The sequence below is a fragment of the Colossoma macropomum genome, unplaced genomic scaffold, assembly GCF_904425465.1.
Source record: "Colossoma macropomum unplaced genomic scaffold, Colossoma_macropomum, whole genome shotgun sequence".
Lineage (NCBI taxonomy): Eukaryota > Metazoa > Chordata > Actinopteri > Characiformes > Serrasalmidae > Colossoma > Colossoma macropomum.
The window spans coordinates 32,186,449-32,200,783 of record NW_023494793.1 but is presented as its reverse complement, the minus strand read 5'-3'; the positions used below and the strand labels follow the sequence as shown (position 1 = coordinate 32,200,783).

At 42.8% G+C, this 14,335-nt stretch overlaps 1 protein-coding gene across 5 annotated transcripts in view; it reads right to left on the bottom strand.

Moving 5' to 3' along the window:
* elavl4 (ELAV like neuron-specific RNA binding protein 4) overlaps positions 1-14,335 on the bottom strand; it is a 99,046-nt gene that overhangs the window by 68,726 nt on the left and 15,985 nt on the right. Inside the window, exon 1 of one of the 5 annotated variants that reach the window (XM_036579201.1) lies at positions 9,056-9,318. The exons of 3 other annotated variants lie outside the window; for them this stretch is intronic. In XM_036579201.1, coding sequence (XP_036435094.1) covers positions 9,056-9,064 — 9 coding nt within the window. In that variant the 5' untranslated portion in view covers positions 9,065-9,318. Of the gene's footprint in view, positions 1-7,323; positions 7,520-9,055; positions 9,319-14,335 lie in introns of those variants that run through there. One more of the 5 variants, XM_036579200.1, reaches the window with a different exon arrangement.

The window sequence follows — 14,335 nt, the reverse complement described above, 5'->3', positions numbered from 1 at the left end:
TTGACGCTTTACTTCGCCATCGTGTATATCACCCAATCCTGAGCTGTCACACAAACACACCAAGGGTACATCTCATCGCATGAAGCCAATTCAGCTATCGATTAAAATCTGTGCTGGAGCCCATCAAACAGGCAGAAGAGCAAAGCTCTGCATCTGTTTTCATAAAAGAGCATGGAGGTAATTGATACGAGATTGCCTCAGTAATTAAGTGGAGCAGAATATTTAATATATGGCATCAATTTTAATGTTTAAAGAAAGAGATAGGTGGCAGGACATACTGAGTCTGCTCGTAATCTCATACAGGTCTTCTGTCGGCCCGAGGTTTTTGATTTTTTGTGGGTTTTGTGCTGTTGAAAAATATGCTAATGTTAATTCCCATACATTTTATACTAGACCTCACTCTCAACCTCTGGCCTAGCCTGTCATTGCTTCTCAAGAAGTACCGCATCAGACACATCCTTAGTTAAAAGCTGACATTTACACAAGCAGAAGTAAAACAGAGCTAACTAACAAAGTGGACAGATGCTGCATGAGTCATCATTGGACTGCATGGTACAGATTAACCTGGCTTTGTTGCAACTAATACACATATTTGGTCAAAATAAATAGTTCATCTGCCACAAAATTTCCAGAAGCACTATGCTGTAGCTGTTGCGGCTACTGAGTAAACACGTTTGCCATTCCATGCACATTCTGAGTGTTCTGTCGTAGGTAAAGGTCTAGTAGGATGGTTATACAACAAATACGATCCCCAAGTACAGCAGGTTTGTTTACTTTTACTAGATATTTGTTTCAATGATTCAAACAGCAGAACTAGCATTTGCTGTAAACTGGCTAACCAGTTCAGTTCACAGTGTCCTATTTTACCCATATATATTTTATATCATATTATCATCATATGTCCTTTCTCATATCCAATCAAAAGGTTGATTATGATTGTGAAATAATTATTAATAATAAAATAAAGGGCATGTATACCAGCCACAAATGGTACAACAGTATAATGTATTCACTGTTAAATAAATTTACATTTACATGGATATTTGCCAACTGCTTCCATTTTTTCAGTTTTAAAGTAAACCAGGGCATTCTAACCTGCTTCTCTATTGAAGATAAAGATAAAAATGGCAGTGTGTACAGTGTGTAGAAAACGTGACATGCCATTGTGTGTAAAAATGAGAGCTGCAAGCAATAATAAAAAACCCCAGCTGAAATAGTGAATGACATAACAGAGATCAATCAATCTACAAAAAAATCTATGTATAAAAGAAAGTTCAGAGCAAAACACTCCTGTCCACAGCTCATCCTATAGGCCGCTAACTGCCTGTTTACTGACTATCTATCTGGTTAAGTTCTATTTAAGTGCAGGATGAAGACTGACGTTCCATTTAATAAAACAACAATGAGAGACGTCTTTGTCTCTGGATTATGGGTCAGAATATGCAGAAGGGTATTGAGGCATAAAGCGGCATCTGCTGCAGCAAGGAGACAAAAAGAACCTAATGGAGTCTCATGGCTGAGGAGATAACTCCCCTGCAGAATCTCAACGAAAGCACTAAATGTGGCATGCATTCAAAATAGCAGATTAATCTTCCACTACTGAGCTACAGTGTAATTGAAAATGCCCACAGGGGACAATCGATGCTCATATAGTATGTGCCAGGAAATATATAGGGTTATCCATGCAGAGCCAATCTGAAACAGAGTTCACCGGAGTAACAAGCTGAGCGCATAAGGATGATGGCCTGTTTTAAACTCTGGTGTGTAAACGAACCGATTAATGTTGGTCACGTTGGTGTTTGTGAGGCTGTACATCTTTCATTAGTGGTGATGTTCAAATACTAGCATGCGGTGAACCTGTTGCATGTAAATAAAAGCAGAAAGCGAGGAAGACATTTTGTTGAATAAATGACGTTTGCTCTGAGATGAGACAGCAACTTCTGCTGAGGGTCTGCTCTCACCCCTAATCAAGCTAACTCCAGCTGACAGCGAGATAACAATATCTACAGCCACAGAAGATCTTCAGGGGCAAGACTTCACGCAATACAATTCCTTCGTGAAATGCCAACAGTGGTATCTATGGTTACTATTTTGATCAAGATGCTACCATTTGCCCTTTCTCTGTCAGGTTGCATTGTGGCGTTACAGACTGGTGACCCTTAGTCTCCATGAACTTTGACCCCAAACCACTGATGTTCGAAGAGCAGAAGCAACTTTGACATTTATACCCACTGTTCCCTTCTGTTCTCATTTCAATCCTCCTTTTACTCTCTTCTTTTTGTTGCTTTCTTTTTCGCTCCCTGAGCCACTGAGAATATTTCTCTTCACCTTTCTTTCGAAGTGCATATATTGATATCACGACAAGGCTTGCAAAGGAAAAAAAGGGAAAAAGGGCGATATTTTTTTCCATTGTAGTCACTGCCATATTAGCACTTCTATTTTGCTGTTTTATGCTTTGTGTTATGTTTTAAAGTATAATTCATACTGAATTATATATCATAAATGAAAATCACACCAAATCTGCATTGTTATGCCCCTGGTGTGCAAGCATGCTGTAAGCATTCATTAACATATGAATACAAAACTTATATTCAGGCACTCCTTATTTTTATTTTATCAAAAAAGTGTCATATCTAAACACCACCTAATCACTGAATCAAATTTTTAACCAAGTAATTGCAGACCATTTCTGTTAGTCCATTTACCATGCACTGTTCTTCCAATGTAAAAGATAGCTGGCAATATCAAATGGTGTAAAAATATTGCATTAAAAGTTGAATTAAAAGAGCTTTTGATACGACTCCTATCCTTTGAGTGACCTTGAGATGTCCTTTAGTGCCCTGTGGCTGGTGAGTTTATTGGCTGGTGGTGGGGGGCTTTAGTGTGTGGAGCTGAGCTGGCGATAGCTAGCGGTGAAGGCTCGCCTCCTGCTGCCTCTGCTGCTCCTGTCTTTTCCTGGGGTGCAAAATGTAGATCAGAGAAATGTGCAGTTTGTGCACAGTCTCAGGAGAGGCTGCCATTCAAATCCAAACGTCTGTATGAATACCAAAACACGCAGGCGGAGGGAGTGAGGGAGGGAGAGAGAGAGAGAGAGAGAGTGTATAAGACAGAGAGAGAGCAAGAAAGAAGGAGGACAAGGAGAGTGAGAGAGACAAAGAAAGACAGAGTGAGGGAGACAGATGGATGGAGACGGAGAAAGAGAGCAGAGGAAAGAGAAGAACAGCAGGCAGAAATAAAAGAAAATATTCCTTCCACATGTGTTGTTGATGAACACTGAATGATAATCAGCCTTTACGAATGTTTCCTTTGCCTCCGTTGAGCGCACTGGAATATGTATTTGGAGAGGCAGCAGTAGGTGAGACGTGGAGAACAGAGTCCTTTTTGAAAGCGGGTAGTGTGTTTACTTGTGTGCAGCATGTGCATAGTGTGTGTGTGCGCGTGTGAGCGAGTGTATCCAGCTGATTATCGCCTGTCTGTGCGTGGCACTTTGAATTTGCGCCAGAGGAATTAGGCTCGTGCTTGTGAAGCCTTCTCCCTTAAGAGCACACACTCTCTCTCTCTAACTCCCTCTCTCTCTCTCTCTCTCTCTCGCCTCAGCTATCTGCAGGGAGAATGGAGATGAATAAATGAGAGAAATCACTGTGGAAGCCTATTAAAATTTTAACTAAAACGTTTTGTTGGTATTCATGTATATTTAGCCTTCGCACAAAAAAAGAAGGCTACTTAAAAAAGAAAGCCTATAATTGAGACAATGCTTTGGAGCAGATTTTATTTGAACAGACTTGGCTTATTAACCTTTGCTTACCTAAGATAATTTGCCATCCAAAAGATGTCAAGACTTTCAAAAATACCCCACTTAATTCCATGTCAACACAACTTCAAAAGGTAATAATGTATAAAAACTGTCAAGTTAGCCTTTAGCGTTAAGGATCCCAGTTAAGTTAGCCTTACCTGAAAATAACAATGTGAAACAAAGTACAAAACCTGTTTAAAAATCTGTTTACAGACTAAACAATATATAGAGTACAATAGGTTCATCTTCTATATATGTTGCCTTTTGTAATCAAGTAGTGAAATCTCAGCTTCTTTTTCTTCCAAAATTACACTTAGAGGTTTGATTCTGTAATTAATATTTCTATTAATTATATTTAAAAATTAATTAGATAAAATAAGATTAAGTGACTATTTGAACAGACATAGAAAAAAAAGCAGTAGATGTCTGCTGTTTGACTAACAGCACATGATCCAAGTTAGGAGCCACAGATGACATCTTACTGAAACAGCTCTGTGTCACCAGAGAATAAAATCTAACTGACATTGGCATAATTCGGTGTGGGATGTAGACAAAATGCAGTTATGTCTGAGTTCTTCCATGCCTAAATGAATGAGAGTCACTGCACCAAATGCCTAAAATATCCTTATTTTACAGACTGGAAAATAGTTAGATATTGGACTGTTGCTTTTAGGTGCGGTTCTTGACCGCTATTGGAGATGGCGGATGTGTAGGCCTGCATTTAAAGCATCATCTCTTGCCTGTCCTCCCTGGTCAGCCTGTTCTCGCTGGCCACATGTCCAGTCCATGAGCCGATTTGTATCTGCTGTGTCTCTGAGGATCTGATCTCATGTCAGTCATGACGTCTTATAGTCCTTGGCTGTGTATTCAGACTATTGAGCTGGGTACAGCATAACTGAAAGAAAAATGTGCAAGCGTTACATTGTACTGATGTAGTCATGTAATTCAAATTCTTCACTAATAAAATGCACATACCAACTGTTGTGCTTTTAAGAGAGGTGGACATGTTTTATATGTATTGCATGGTCTATTAGAGGTGCAGCTGTGTTATTCTTTCAGGAGGAAGCTTTACAGCGCCACCATCTGAGGCCAACAGGGAACAGCAGTGCAAAGAGGGCGTTTAAAAGCATCAGGCTTCTCTCCTGCAGTGGAACAGTTATGGATGGATGCAGTAGTGACACGCATCCCCCGAGTATATACAGCCACAGGGAAACAACTTTAGCTCCTTTTTCTTCTTTCACCACTCTCTCTTTCTCGCTTTCTTTTTCTTTCTCCCTCCCTCTCTCTCTCTCTTTTCTACCATTCCTCCCTCTCTCTCTCTCTTTTCTACCATTCCTTCACTCTCTGATAGATCAAGTGGTCTCCTGTGTCAGTCCACTGTCATGTGTAGTCACGCTATGTGGAGAGAGGGGTGCAAACTCCTCCACCCAGCCATCACACTTCCTGGGGCTATTTTCTCACCCCTGCTGCTCGGCCCTGAGAGCTCAGCGGTCAGTCTCTCTCTCCCTCGCTCTTGCTCCTTGCTGCCCACCTGCGCCCTGATCCTCTGCCTCTTAATATTCAGTCTAGCCACAGACTTATTAGCATTGATATGCAACCTTGAAGCTGGACAACAAAGGAGAAAAGCCCTGGAGTAGAGTAGCGTGGCTTGCGTACAGGAGGAGGTAAGAGGAGAAAAAAGGGGAGAAGAGGAGAGTAGAGGGAAGGAGAGTAGAGAAGAAGAGGGGAGAGCAGAAGAGAGTAGATAGGAGCAGGAGGAGAAAGTGAGTAGAGGGGAGAAGAGAAAAGTGTAGAAGAGACAAGAAAAGTGTAGACAGGAGAAATGCTCCAGAGGGCAGAAAGTAGATGGACTGTGCTCAGTGGTCAGTGGCCGCTCCTCCTGTGACAGGGCACTGCGGAGGAGGAGGTAGAGGAGGAGGAGGAGTGCTAATCAATTCAGAATTTAAAACATGTAGGAAGTCTCTCTCCCTCTCTTTTCTCTCTATTCACCTCTCTGCCCCCTGAATCCTTCAACATTCACTGATGGACAAGCCCCCTCACTACTCCACTGCATCTCTCTCTCTGTCTCACATACATTCATATCTGAGAAGAAAGACAGTGTACGGTACGACAGGATTCTCTGTTGGGAATTGCTCTCTTTTCAATTAGCATTTTGATTGCATGTTAAAGCCCACACACACAAACAGTCAAACATTTGCCTGAAAAAAATGAATAATGCTGCCCACATTTTGGATGCAAATAGCCAAGCTGTAGAATTCCCTAAGCAGTGGAGGAGGACACCATTTTAAAACCCGCTCAGATGCTGTCTAGTGTTTGACAGTCGTGTGATCCTGTAAAAAAAAATAAAAATGTAAATGCCCGCAAGCAATATTAGCCAGCAATGACTGCCTTTCTGTTTTAATATTGTAGTAGCTGTCAATCACATATTATACAGGACTCACATTTCTGTTTTTGAGTATTTTCTGATTTAGTGTAGTTTTGTCAGCTTTGCCCCCACCCCCCTTCCTCTCTCCCTCTCCCTCTCTCTCCCTCTCTCTCCCTCTCCCTCATGGGGTGAGTTCGTTCCAGGCAGGCACAGTCTCCCACTAGCCTGGTGACAGTCGGGAAAGGCAGCCTCTGAGCCTTTAGTCAACAATGGATGCACACACACGCTCACTCACCCGTACACACACACATACTCACAAAGCATGCAGACTGCAGCCTGCGCTATCATTGCCATTGTAATATTTACACAAACTGTAATACTTGCACAGCAGGTGATTTTCACACATGTTTACACAAAGGAATATGCATGGATTTAAATGTAAAGTGAAACACACATAAGTAAACACATACACGCACTCACTCGCTCTCCCATACTGGGTCACTCCCACTCACACTCATTTACAAACTTACGCTTCAGAATGCTCACTGCCATGCAGTTATGCAATACTCTGCATCTGCATCCAGCATCGCCACCAACCTATTCCTGTATGTTCAAACAAGCACGAAACACCAAAAAATGTGCACATTAGAAATGCTAAACAGGTCTAGATGCGGAATGATCTGTAAATCAATATCGAGGGGGTTGACACACTGTATAGGGGGGAGAAGAAGCAGAACAAAGGCGAGCACTAATCTAAAGGTGTTCATTAAGATTCTGCACACCTCCTTGGTTGTAAAACAGGTTTTAAAACCTGACAACACATACCGCAGCCCTTTATCCGTCATGCCTCTCCTGTCCTTTCCCCTCCTCTCTTCCTCTACCCCTTCTCCTCCTTTCCTCTCCTCTCCTCTTCTTGTTCCACCCTTCTTTCTATTTCTACAAACCAAACGCACCCCCTCGTAGGCGGTTAAAGAGGTGAGGACCATCCGGCTGGATTGAAATTGATGCGGAGGAGAAATGAGACACTTAGAGAGAGAGAAACAGAGGAAGCGGTAGACTCTCTAGTGCAGGCACTGCAGCTGCAAGCGCTGAAATACGGCAAGGGCAACACACGCACACTCACAGACATGCACGCCCCAGACAAAAATCACTGCAGCATCCTTACCATTTTAAACCCATTCCACTCCATTTGTGAGCCAGCGAGCACAGTTCTCTCCCGCAGCTGTGCGAATGTCCCCTCTCTCTCTCTCTCTGAGCTCTCTCCCTCTGTCTCTCGTCCTTCTCCCTCTCCCTGTATGTGTCTCAGCGGTGGTGAGGCAGCGTGCGGCCAGCGAGAGAGAGAGTGGGCATTCCTCCTCGGAGCGCAGCTGCTTGTGAATGCACAGGCTTTGGCATGAGCCAAATGCTGCAGCCCCCCGCTCCCTCCTCATTGGTGAGGTCACCAGCAGCCCCCTCCTCCCCCCTGCGCTCTCACTGGCTGCCTCGGCCGCCCGTCATCTGCACTCCCCCCTGTAAAAAATTAACACCTTCGCTCTGGCAGCCTAGCAGACAGGAGGAGCACTGGTGCTATCTTAGCTAAAGAAAAGCACCACACACACCCCACCCCACCCTTCCTCCCTTCCTTCCATACCAGCAAAAGCAATCAATCGCTGCTGAGGTCCGTGCTTGAGTGAGCGCAATGAGAGATTGCACTTACAGGCACTACGCTGATAGGATGCCTGCACAGCACCGGGTACATAAATTAACCACTAATGCATGCACACTAAAAGCACTAAAACGCAGGCACTGATTTCAGCAGGATGTTTTTTTTTGCCTCCCCCCGCCCAACTACATTGTAATCTGAAGTAAGCTGTAAGGTCATATAGATGGTTTTCAGGACAATAGTAAATTCTTTAATTAATAAATAACACAAGGCTAGTATTTTCTAGTATTATCACATACCTTATATTAAAATCTACGGATATGTCAAAAAAAGTATATACAGAATAGAAGTGGGTGATACGGCAAAATGTCATTTCATGATACTTTAAGAAGTTTTTACGATACATGATATGTCATGATTTGTTCTGGTGCCTCAGAACAGACAAAGTAAGCCCATGCTTTAAAAATACCATGAAAAACTATTAATTCTATTATTTGTATTCAACATTTTACACACTGTGCTGGAGGAAATCCTGTTAAACTTTACTAATTATGCTCTCTTTGTAATCAAACATGCAGTTCAGTGGTTTTTAAGTACTGACGATATCCACGATAGGCTCGGAAAAGCAAACTGTGACATACTGTGATGTAATTTATCACAATAACGATAAATATTGTCATATTGCCCAGGTTTAATACAGAATAGCATACACTATATGTACTGAAAATACACTGAATAGCAGGTGCATGTGGTTCTTAAATCCAATTCAAAATACAGATGTGAACACAATTAAGCTCTTTAATAAAAAAGTCTTCACTGAAATTGATATTGGTCGTCTTAAGGCGTATTAAATCCTATGTGTGAAAGTACCCCACACTATTCCTATGCACCAGCGTAAACAACACGGTCGCGAGGACCCAAAAATCTGTCCCTCTAGCAAAGTAGTAAAATCACGCGCGCTCTAACGCGAGGACATCACGCCTGCTCTTTAACAAGACAATGCACACACACACCTACACTGCCTCCCTACGCAAAAAGATGCACACCTGAGAGAGCAAGCCTGCACCATATTCTGTCCTCATCCCTCACATGCTCCTGAAGATTCTCACAGAAAACGAGACAGAAAAAACTTTCTGGGGGAAACGGAGCGTCAATAAGCGACATATTCATTTTGTTTGGAAACCATAGTGAGTAAAATATGGTAGCCTACCAGCCACATGTGCTAAAACAAAACAGCTCAGGCCACGTTACTCACCATGACCATTCTTGTTTTCTGAGGTGTGACGAGTGGAAAAACAACCGGCGCCGTCGACACTGGGCTGTTCTCTTCAGGCAGTCTAAACGCTACAGCGAGCTGTGTAGAGAGCGGCGACGACCGTGACAGAGCTGTCGGACAGTCAAACGACACGGTAGCGGGCGGCGGCGTTTCACTTTCCTCTCCTGAACGCGAGAAAGGGGCAGACGAACGAGAAATTAAACTGTTTTTTGCTAAACAAAAACGACAACAAAAATCAACCAAAAAAAATAAAAAGAACGCAGCCTCGCCTGAATCGGTAAAGCTAGTGCGAGCGTACCATTTCCTTCGCACCATTTATGGAGCGCAGCGGCAGTCTCGTGCGAAATCTGATTGGTTGAGCGTGGGCACACAAGGAGTGGCGCGCTCGAGCGGAGGGATGCTCGGCAGCGAGCGTTTTTTTGCCCACCGGTTTTGCGGTCAGCCCCGCCCTTCACTGCTGGGATTGGCTAGTAGTACCTACACCCAAGAAGACCGATGTGTTCCTAGAAGCCCCGCCCTTCTGCTCTTTGATTGGCGGATGCATCGTGAGCGTGGGCCAGTAGCCAACCCCAACGCAAAAGAGCGGGCTTGTCGGAATACGGGTGGAAAACATAAATCAGCGCGTGTCAGTAGGGGACTGACTGTGCGACTGTGGGGGTAAAACCCGAAAAGCTCGAGGCACCGCTGCCGCAGCTGCTCGACGCCCCTCACTGTTTTGTCGCGCGTGGCAGGTGGAACGTTTTCGAAGGGGAGGGCGCGTGCACGAGAGCGTCCCTGCGGCCACGCGGCGACCACGTGCCATAAGGCTACAGTCATCTGAGAGAAAAATCATAATCGGGGTAGAACTATTAGGCACGATGCGCTTTGTTTCGTATAACACTTAGAGTCTGTTTTTAAAAGCACTGAATTTATTAGACTTAAAATTTGTTTTAATGAAGACCTTTTGTTTCAGACATTTTTAGAGTGCATTCAGGCATTGTGAGCCACCAGCCAACAGGGAAAGTCGTACAATTTCAGCTGGGCCCTATAAGTGATATTTTTTTCTGAATGTATACGCCAAATAGGCGAATTCAAATTTAAAAAGCCATTTTCACAGGACGTAAAAATGGCCTTGTCATTCAGGGCCTATATATGACATATATGTCCCAAATGACCTGAGGTCCCAAAACACCCGAATACAGATGCCTGTTTTTCCGTTCCATTCGTCTTGCAGACGTCAAACTGGCTATTTAAGGCAACAATGAAAGTTAAGTGAAAGGAAAAAAACCCGTAAGGCATCCTCATGTGTTCCTCAGTCTTCCCCAGTTTCCCGCTCTCTCCGTTCGAGCCGCGTGTCGCTCTTGTTCGCAGCTGCACGCGACCTGCATCCTTAATGAGGGCGAGCCCATTCAGCGCGCGCTGCTCGCGCTCCTTACAAAAAGTCCCCACTGCCGCCTTACAGGCACAAAGAATGAACATTCTGGATCATTCATTATCAAGTTATTATTACAGTAATACAGTATGTATTATAGGCATAATAAGCACACCGCCTACTGCAGCCGTCGGGTAACTAGTCTGGCGCGCATGCGCAGAAGGCCACGGGGAGTTTTACATGGGGAAAGTAATGGAGGCTGTTTAGAGAAGGACGGGCTTTTAACGGCGGTCTGCTTCCACAGCAGCGCAAACGACAGAGTTGGAGGTGAGTTTGTGAAAAGTCAGTGGGCACATATCCTACGTATCACTTTAATTTGTGTTTTGCCCCCTACTTCTAACATTCGTGTGGGTTCATGCACCAGAAAAAAGTTCGTTTTTACATGACAATTTTCCAACCGCCATTGCACTGTTAAAAACTAACGTGCCTGGTTTTGAGTTCATTGAACGAATAATAGTAAGTTAACAAAACGATAATTTGTGTTTACATTCTGTTAAGTTATTAATTTATTAAAACATTGAATCATTTTTCACAGTGTAGAATTAAACAGGCTGACTGTGCTCACCCTGAAACACTGCTTTTAACTTAAGCATAAACAGGCCAAGTTAAACTGCTGTGGGCTGCACAGATGGATATATGAAAATGGATTGTTGTTTTGTGGTTAAAACAAGGACAGTGAATTCGAAACTGAACATATTTGCAGCTTAGCTTCTGTACATAGACAGTATGGACTGGGGATTGAATTGCATGTTTTGAAATGTGTGAATTATTGTTCAGTGCATAGGTTTAGAGATGTATGGAACACACACACACACACACAAAAAAAACAGAATTAGACCTCCACAAGCTAAAGCTAGAATCTCCAGAATCCTGCTCTTACCACCCTTGTACCTGCTCTGTACCTGCAGAAACAAAGCGTGACGTCCCCTGGTGCTGCTCAGGCAGCTTGATGAGAATGAGTGTTGGCGTGAGGGTCCAGCAGCCGTGTTAAATATGAAACAGATTTCTCAGTGGACTCGCAAGCCTCCCACACGAGGTGACGACCTCAGGAAGCCCAAACTTTGTGTACATCTTCAGCTCAGTGCTGGGTGAGTATGTGTTTTGCATTGTCAAACTGTGTACAGGCTACACCTGCTGTAAATATTAGTATATTAAGAGTTAAATTACTTAAATTACCCATCCTTGTATTGTATCTCATCCTTGTATCTCAACTGCATAACTTACATATTAGTTTTACAGTAGCTACTGAATTATAAGTGATAAGATAAATCACTGTATAATGATAGACCTGTTTTAGCATCCATGTCTAATCCATTAAGCGTACTAGGCAAGCTGTGAAAATATTATGGCTAAATTAGTCTTAAAACTCTGTGTAAACTTTTAATTTTATCTCCGCACGGCTGTTTTAGTGGAGAGGCAGGAATTGTTTTTCTCTCACCCCACATTGCTCGCTAGTAGCTTAACATAACAGTTCACATAGAGAGCCAACAGTGTCCTTATTAATCTGATAACAGAGTTACGGAGCAAATATTCAATAATAACAAAAAAGGTTGATTTACATTCCGCCAGTTGAATTGCCACCAGGTGGCCTCATATCAGGTTTATGCACTTGTACTGCTAATATTGCTGATGTACTTTTATTATTTAGGAAACTTTAGCATGTTGGCTGCTTTCCACAAATGTGAATTAATGTACACTTCAGTGCTTTTTTTGCTAGCTGCAGCATGTCGTGGTGCTACAAAATGCATCACCCTTCATCTGCCTCCCAACAACACATTAATTCTGATCACTCCCAACCAGAGAGAGGGAGAAAGAGAGAGAGAACCTGCTTGTGGTTTCATTCACATGCAGGCTTGATTCAATTATACGAGGGCCCCTCTCATCGCAGCGCAGACAAACTTGAGTTAGTCCATTAACCTCTGTGTGAGTTCACCAATCTGCAGTCTGCCAACCACTGATGGGAGCTATCATAGCGCCTCTCCACTGCCTTCAAACTCTGCAGCGCTGTTAACCCAAAGCAGAGCAAGCACGAGCGCTCTCCACTTCTCAATACGTGCTGAGTAGCCTGCTAATGACTGCTACCGGTGCTCAGCGGCCTGCTGGAGAGAGGAGCAGGCTAGAAATGGACGCTCTGGGCACTGCTCCCCCTCTCCATGATGGAGGGATGGATGGAGGAAAGCTAGTTGTAGTGCATTAGATGGGTAGCCATCCACTCTCCCTCTCTCTGCCTCTCCTCTTCACCTATGACCTCCCTTCGCCAAGCGCCGTGGCTCTTCAGAACAGCACCTGTGAAATATTTATGAGGCGTGAGAGCCTATGCTGAAGTCTCTGACGCTCTCGTTCGAGACGCAAACAAAAGCAGCGAAGAGATTTTCCTGGCATGGGGTGTAACGATACATATATTTTCAGATTTGATTCGATTTTGTTGAATACTTTCTTGATGCTGCTGTGCTCTAATTATATACTACACAAATTGGTTTGTCTCAGCAATTATATTTTATTTCAAAGCAAACAATTGCAAAGTCGCTGGTCCTTGTGCAATATACTGATTTCATATAACAGCTATAAACAATACAAAAATGACAGAATGCCCCCAGATGTTTAGTTTTGATCACTGACCAGTGGTTTCCATGAAAAATGGTCAATGAGAGATGATCTAATGAAGCCAAGAGCGTATTGACAATCATGTTAAATTTAAGCACACAATTTTGAATGTGCATCTTTCAGTTTTTTTCAGTGTTATATTGAAATTGTCTTTGTAGTGACTGGTTTGTTTTGGGTTTAGGTAGCAGCTCATGGCATTGGCCAGGTTTTTGGAGGTTCTAGCTTTGGAGCGGGGAAGCCTGATGTTCTGTATTGTTGCTGTTGTAATAAAACATATCTCCAAAATGGTAACATTGCAATGTGCTCTTAAAGTACGCTCTTAAAATGATTCTTAAAGGGGTTGCTTAGTAAAGTCAGTGGTTCTATATAGAACTGTAAACACAGAAATGGTTTTTCTCCATGATGAAAAACCTGTTGTAAATGAACAAATATAAAGATCCTTTTGAAAAAAATGGTTCTATATAGTACCATAAAAGGGTTATGAAATTGTTACAAGTCCTACTGAGAGTGTAGCAGGAAAAAAGTTATTAATGTTTAATGTAAGTTAATGCAACACATTTTCATTCCAAGTAAATTTGGACCAATGTGCCACTCGAAGGGTGGTTGCTCATAAAAAGAAAAATTATAAGCGATTTTTGAAGTTTTCATATGACAGTGAAGATCTGGTTCATTGTATAACGGTGTGCAGTGAATGCTAATTTTTTTCTCTCTCATTGAAAAAGTGATGCATTTAAATAATGTGATTTCCACATGAGTGAAACATATTACATGAACAAATTTGTTGTCAAAATTAAGTAAACTGAATTTGTGTTGATGTAATGTGTTGTGTTCATGTGGAAATGATGTACACATCTCAAGCATGTAAATTCAATACATTCAGTGTTTCCCAAACATGTACGAGACTCCTCTATTTTCAAGCCCAGTCTTGTGATAGAAAGCTACAAGGCAGCAACCATTTTCTATTAGACAAGTCATACAAGATTATCCATTCTGATTCATTTCTTTAGATTACTTTTTGATTTCTCCAAATGACAGAATCACTGATTGAATTTCAACAGCATGCATTTGAAGCAGGCGATATGTGAGCCGAAACCGGCGAAGGAAAGCGTCCAGTATGAATCATGCGAGCAGTGCGTTCCTCTCTCTGCGTGTGTTTGACCAGTGGCGGAGTGAGGACAGATGGAGGAAGATGGTCTGAGGGATTAGAATGGCATGCAGTCCATGCTGGAGGCTCCGGCTTCAGT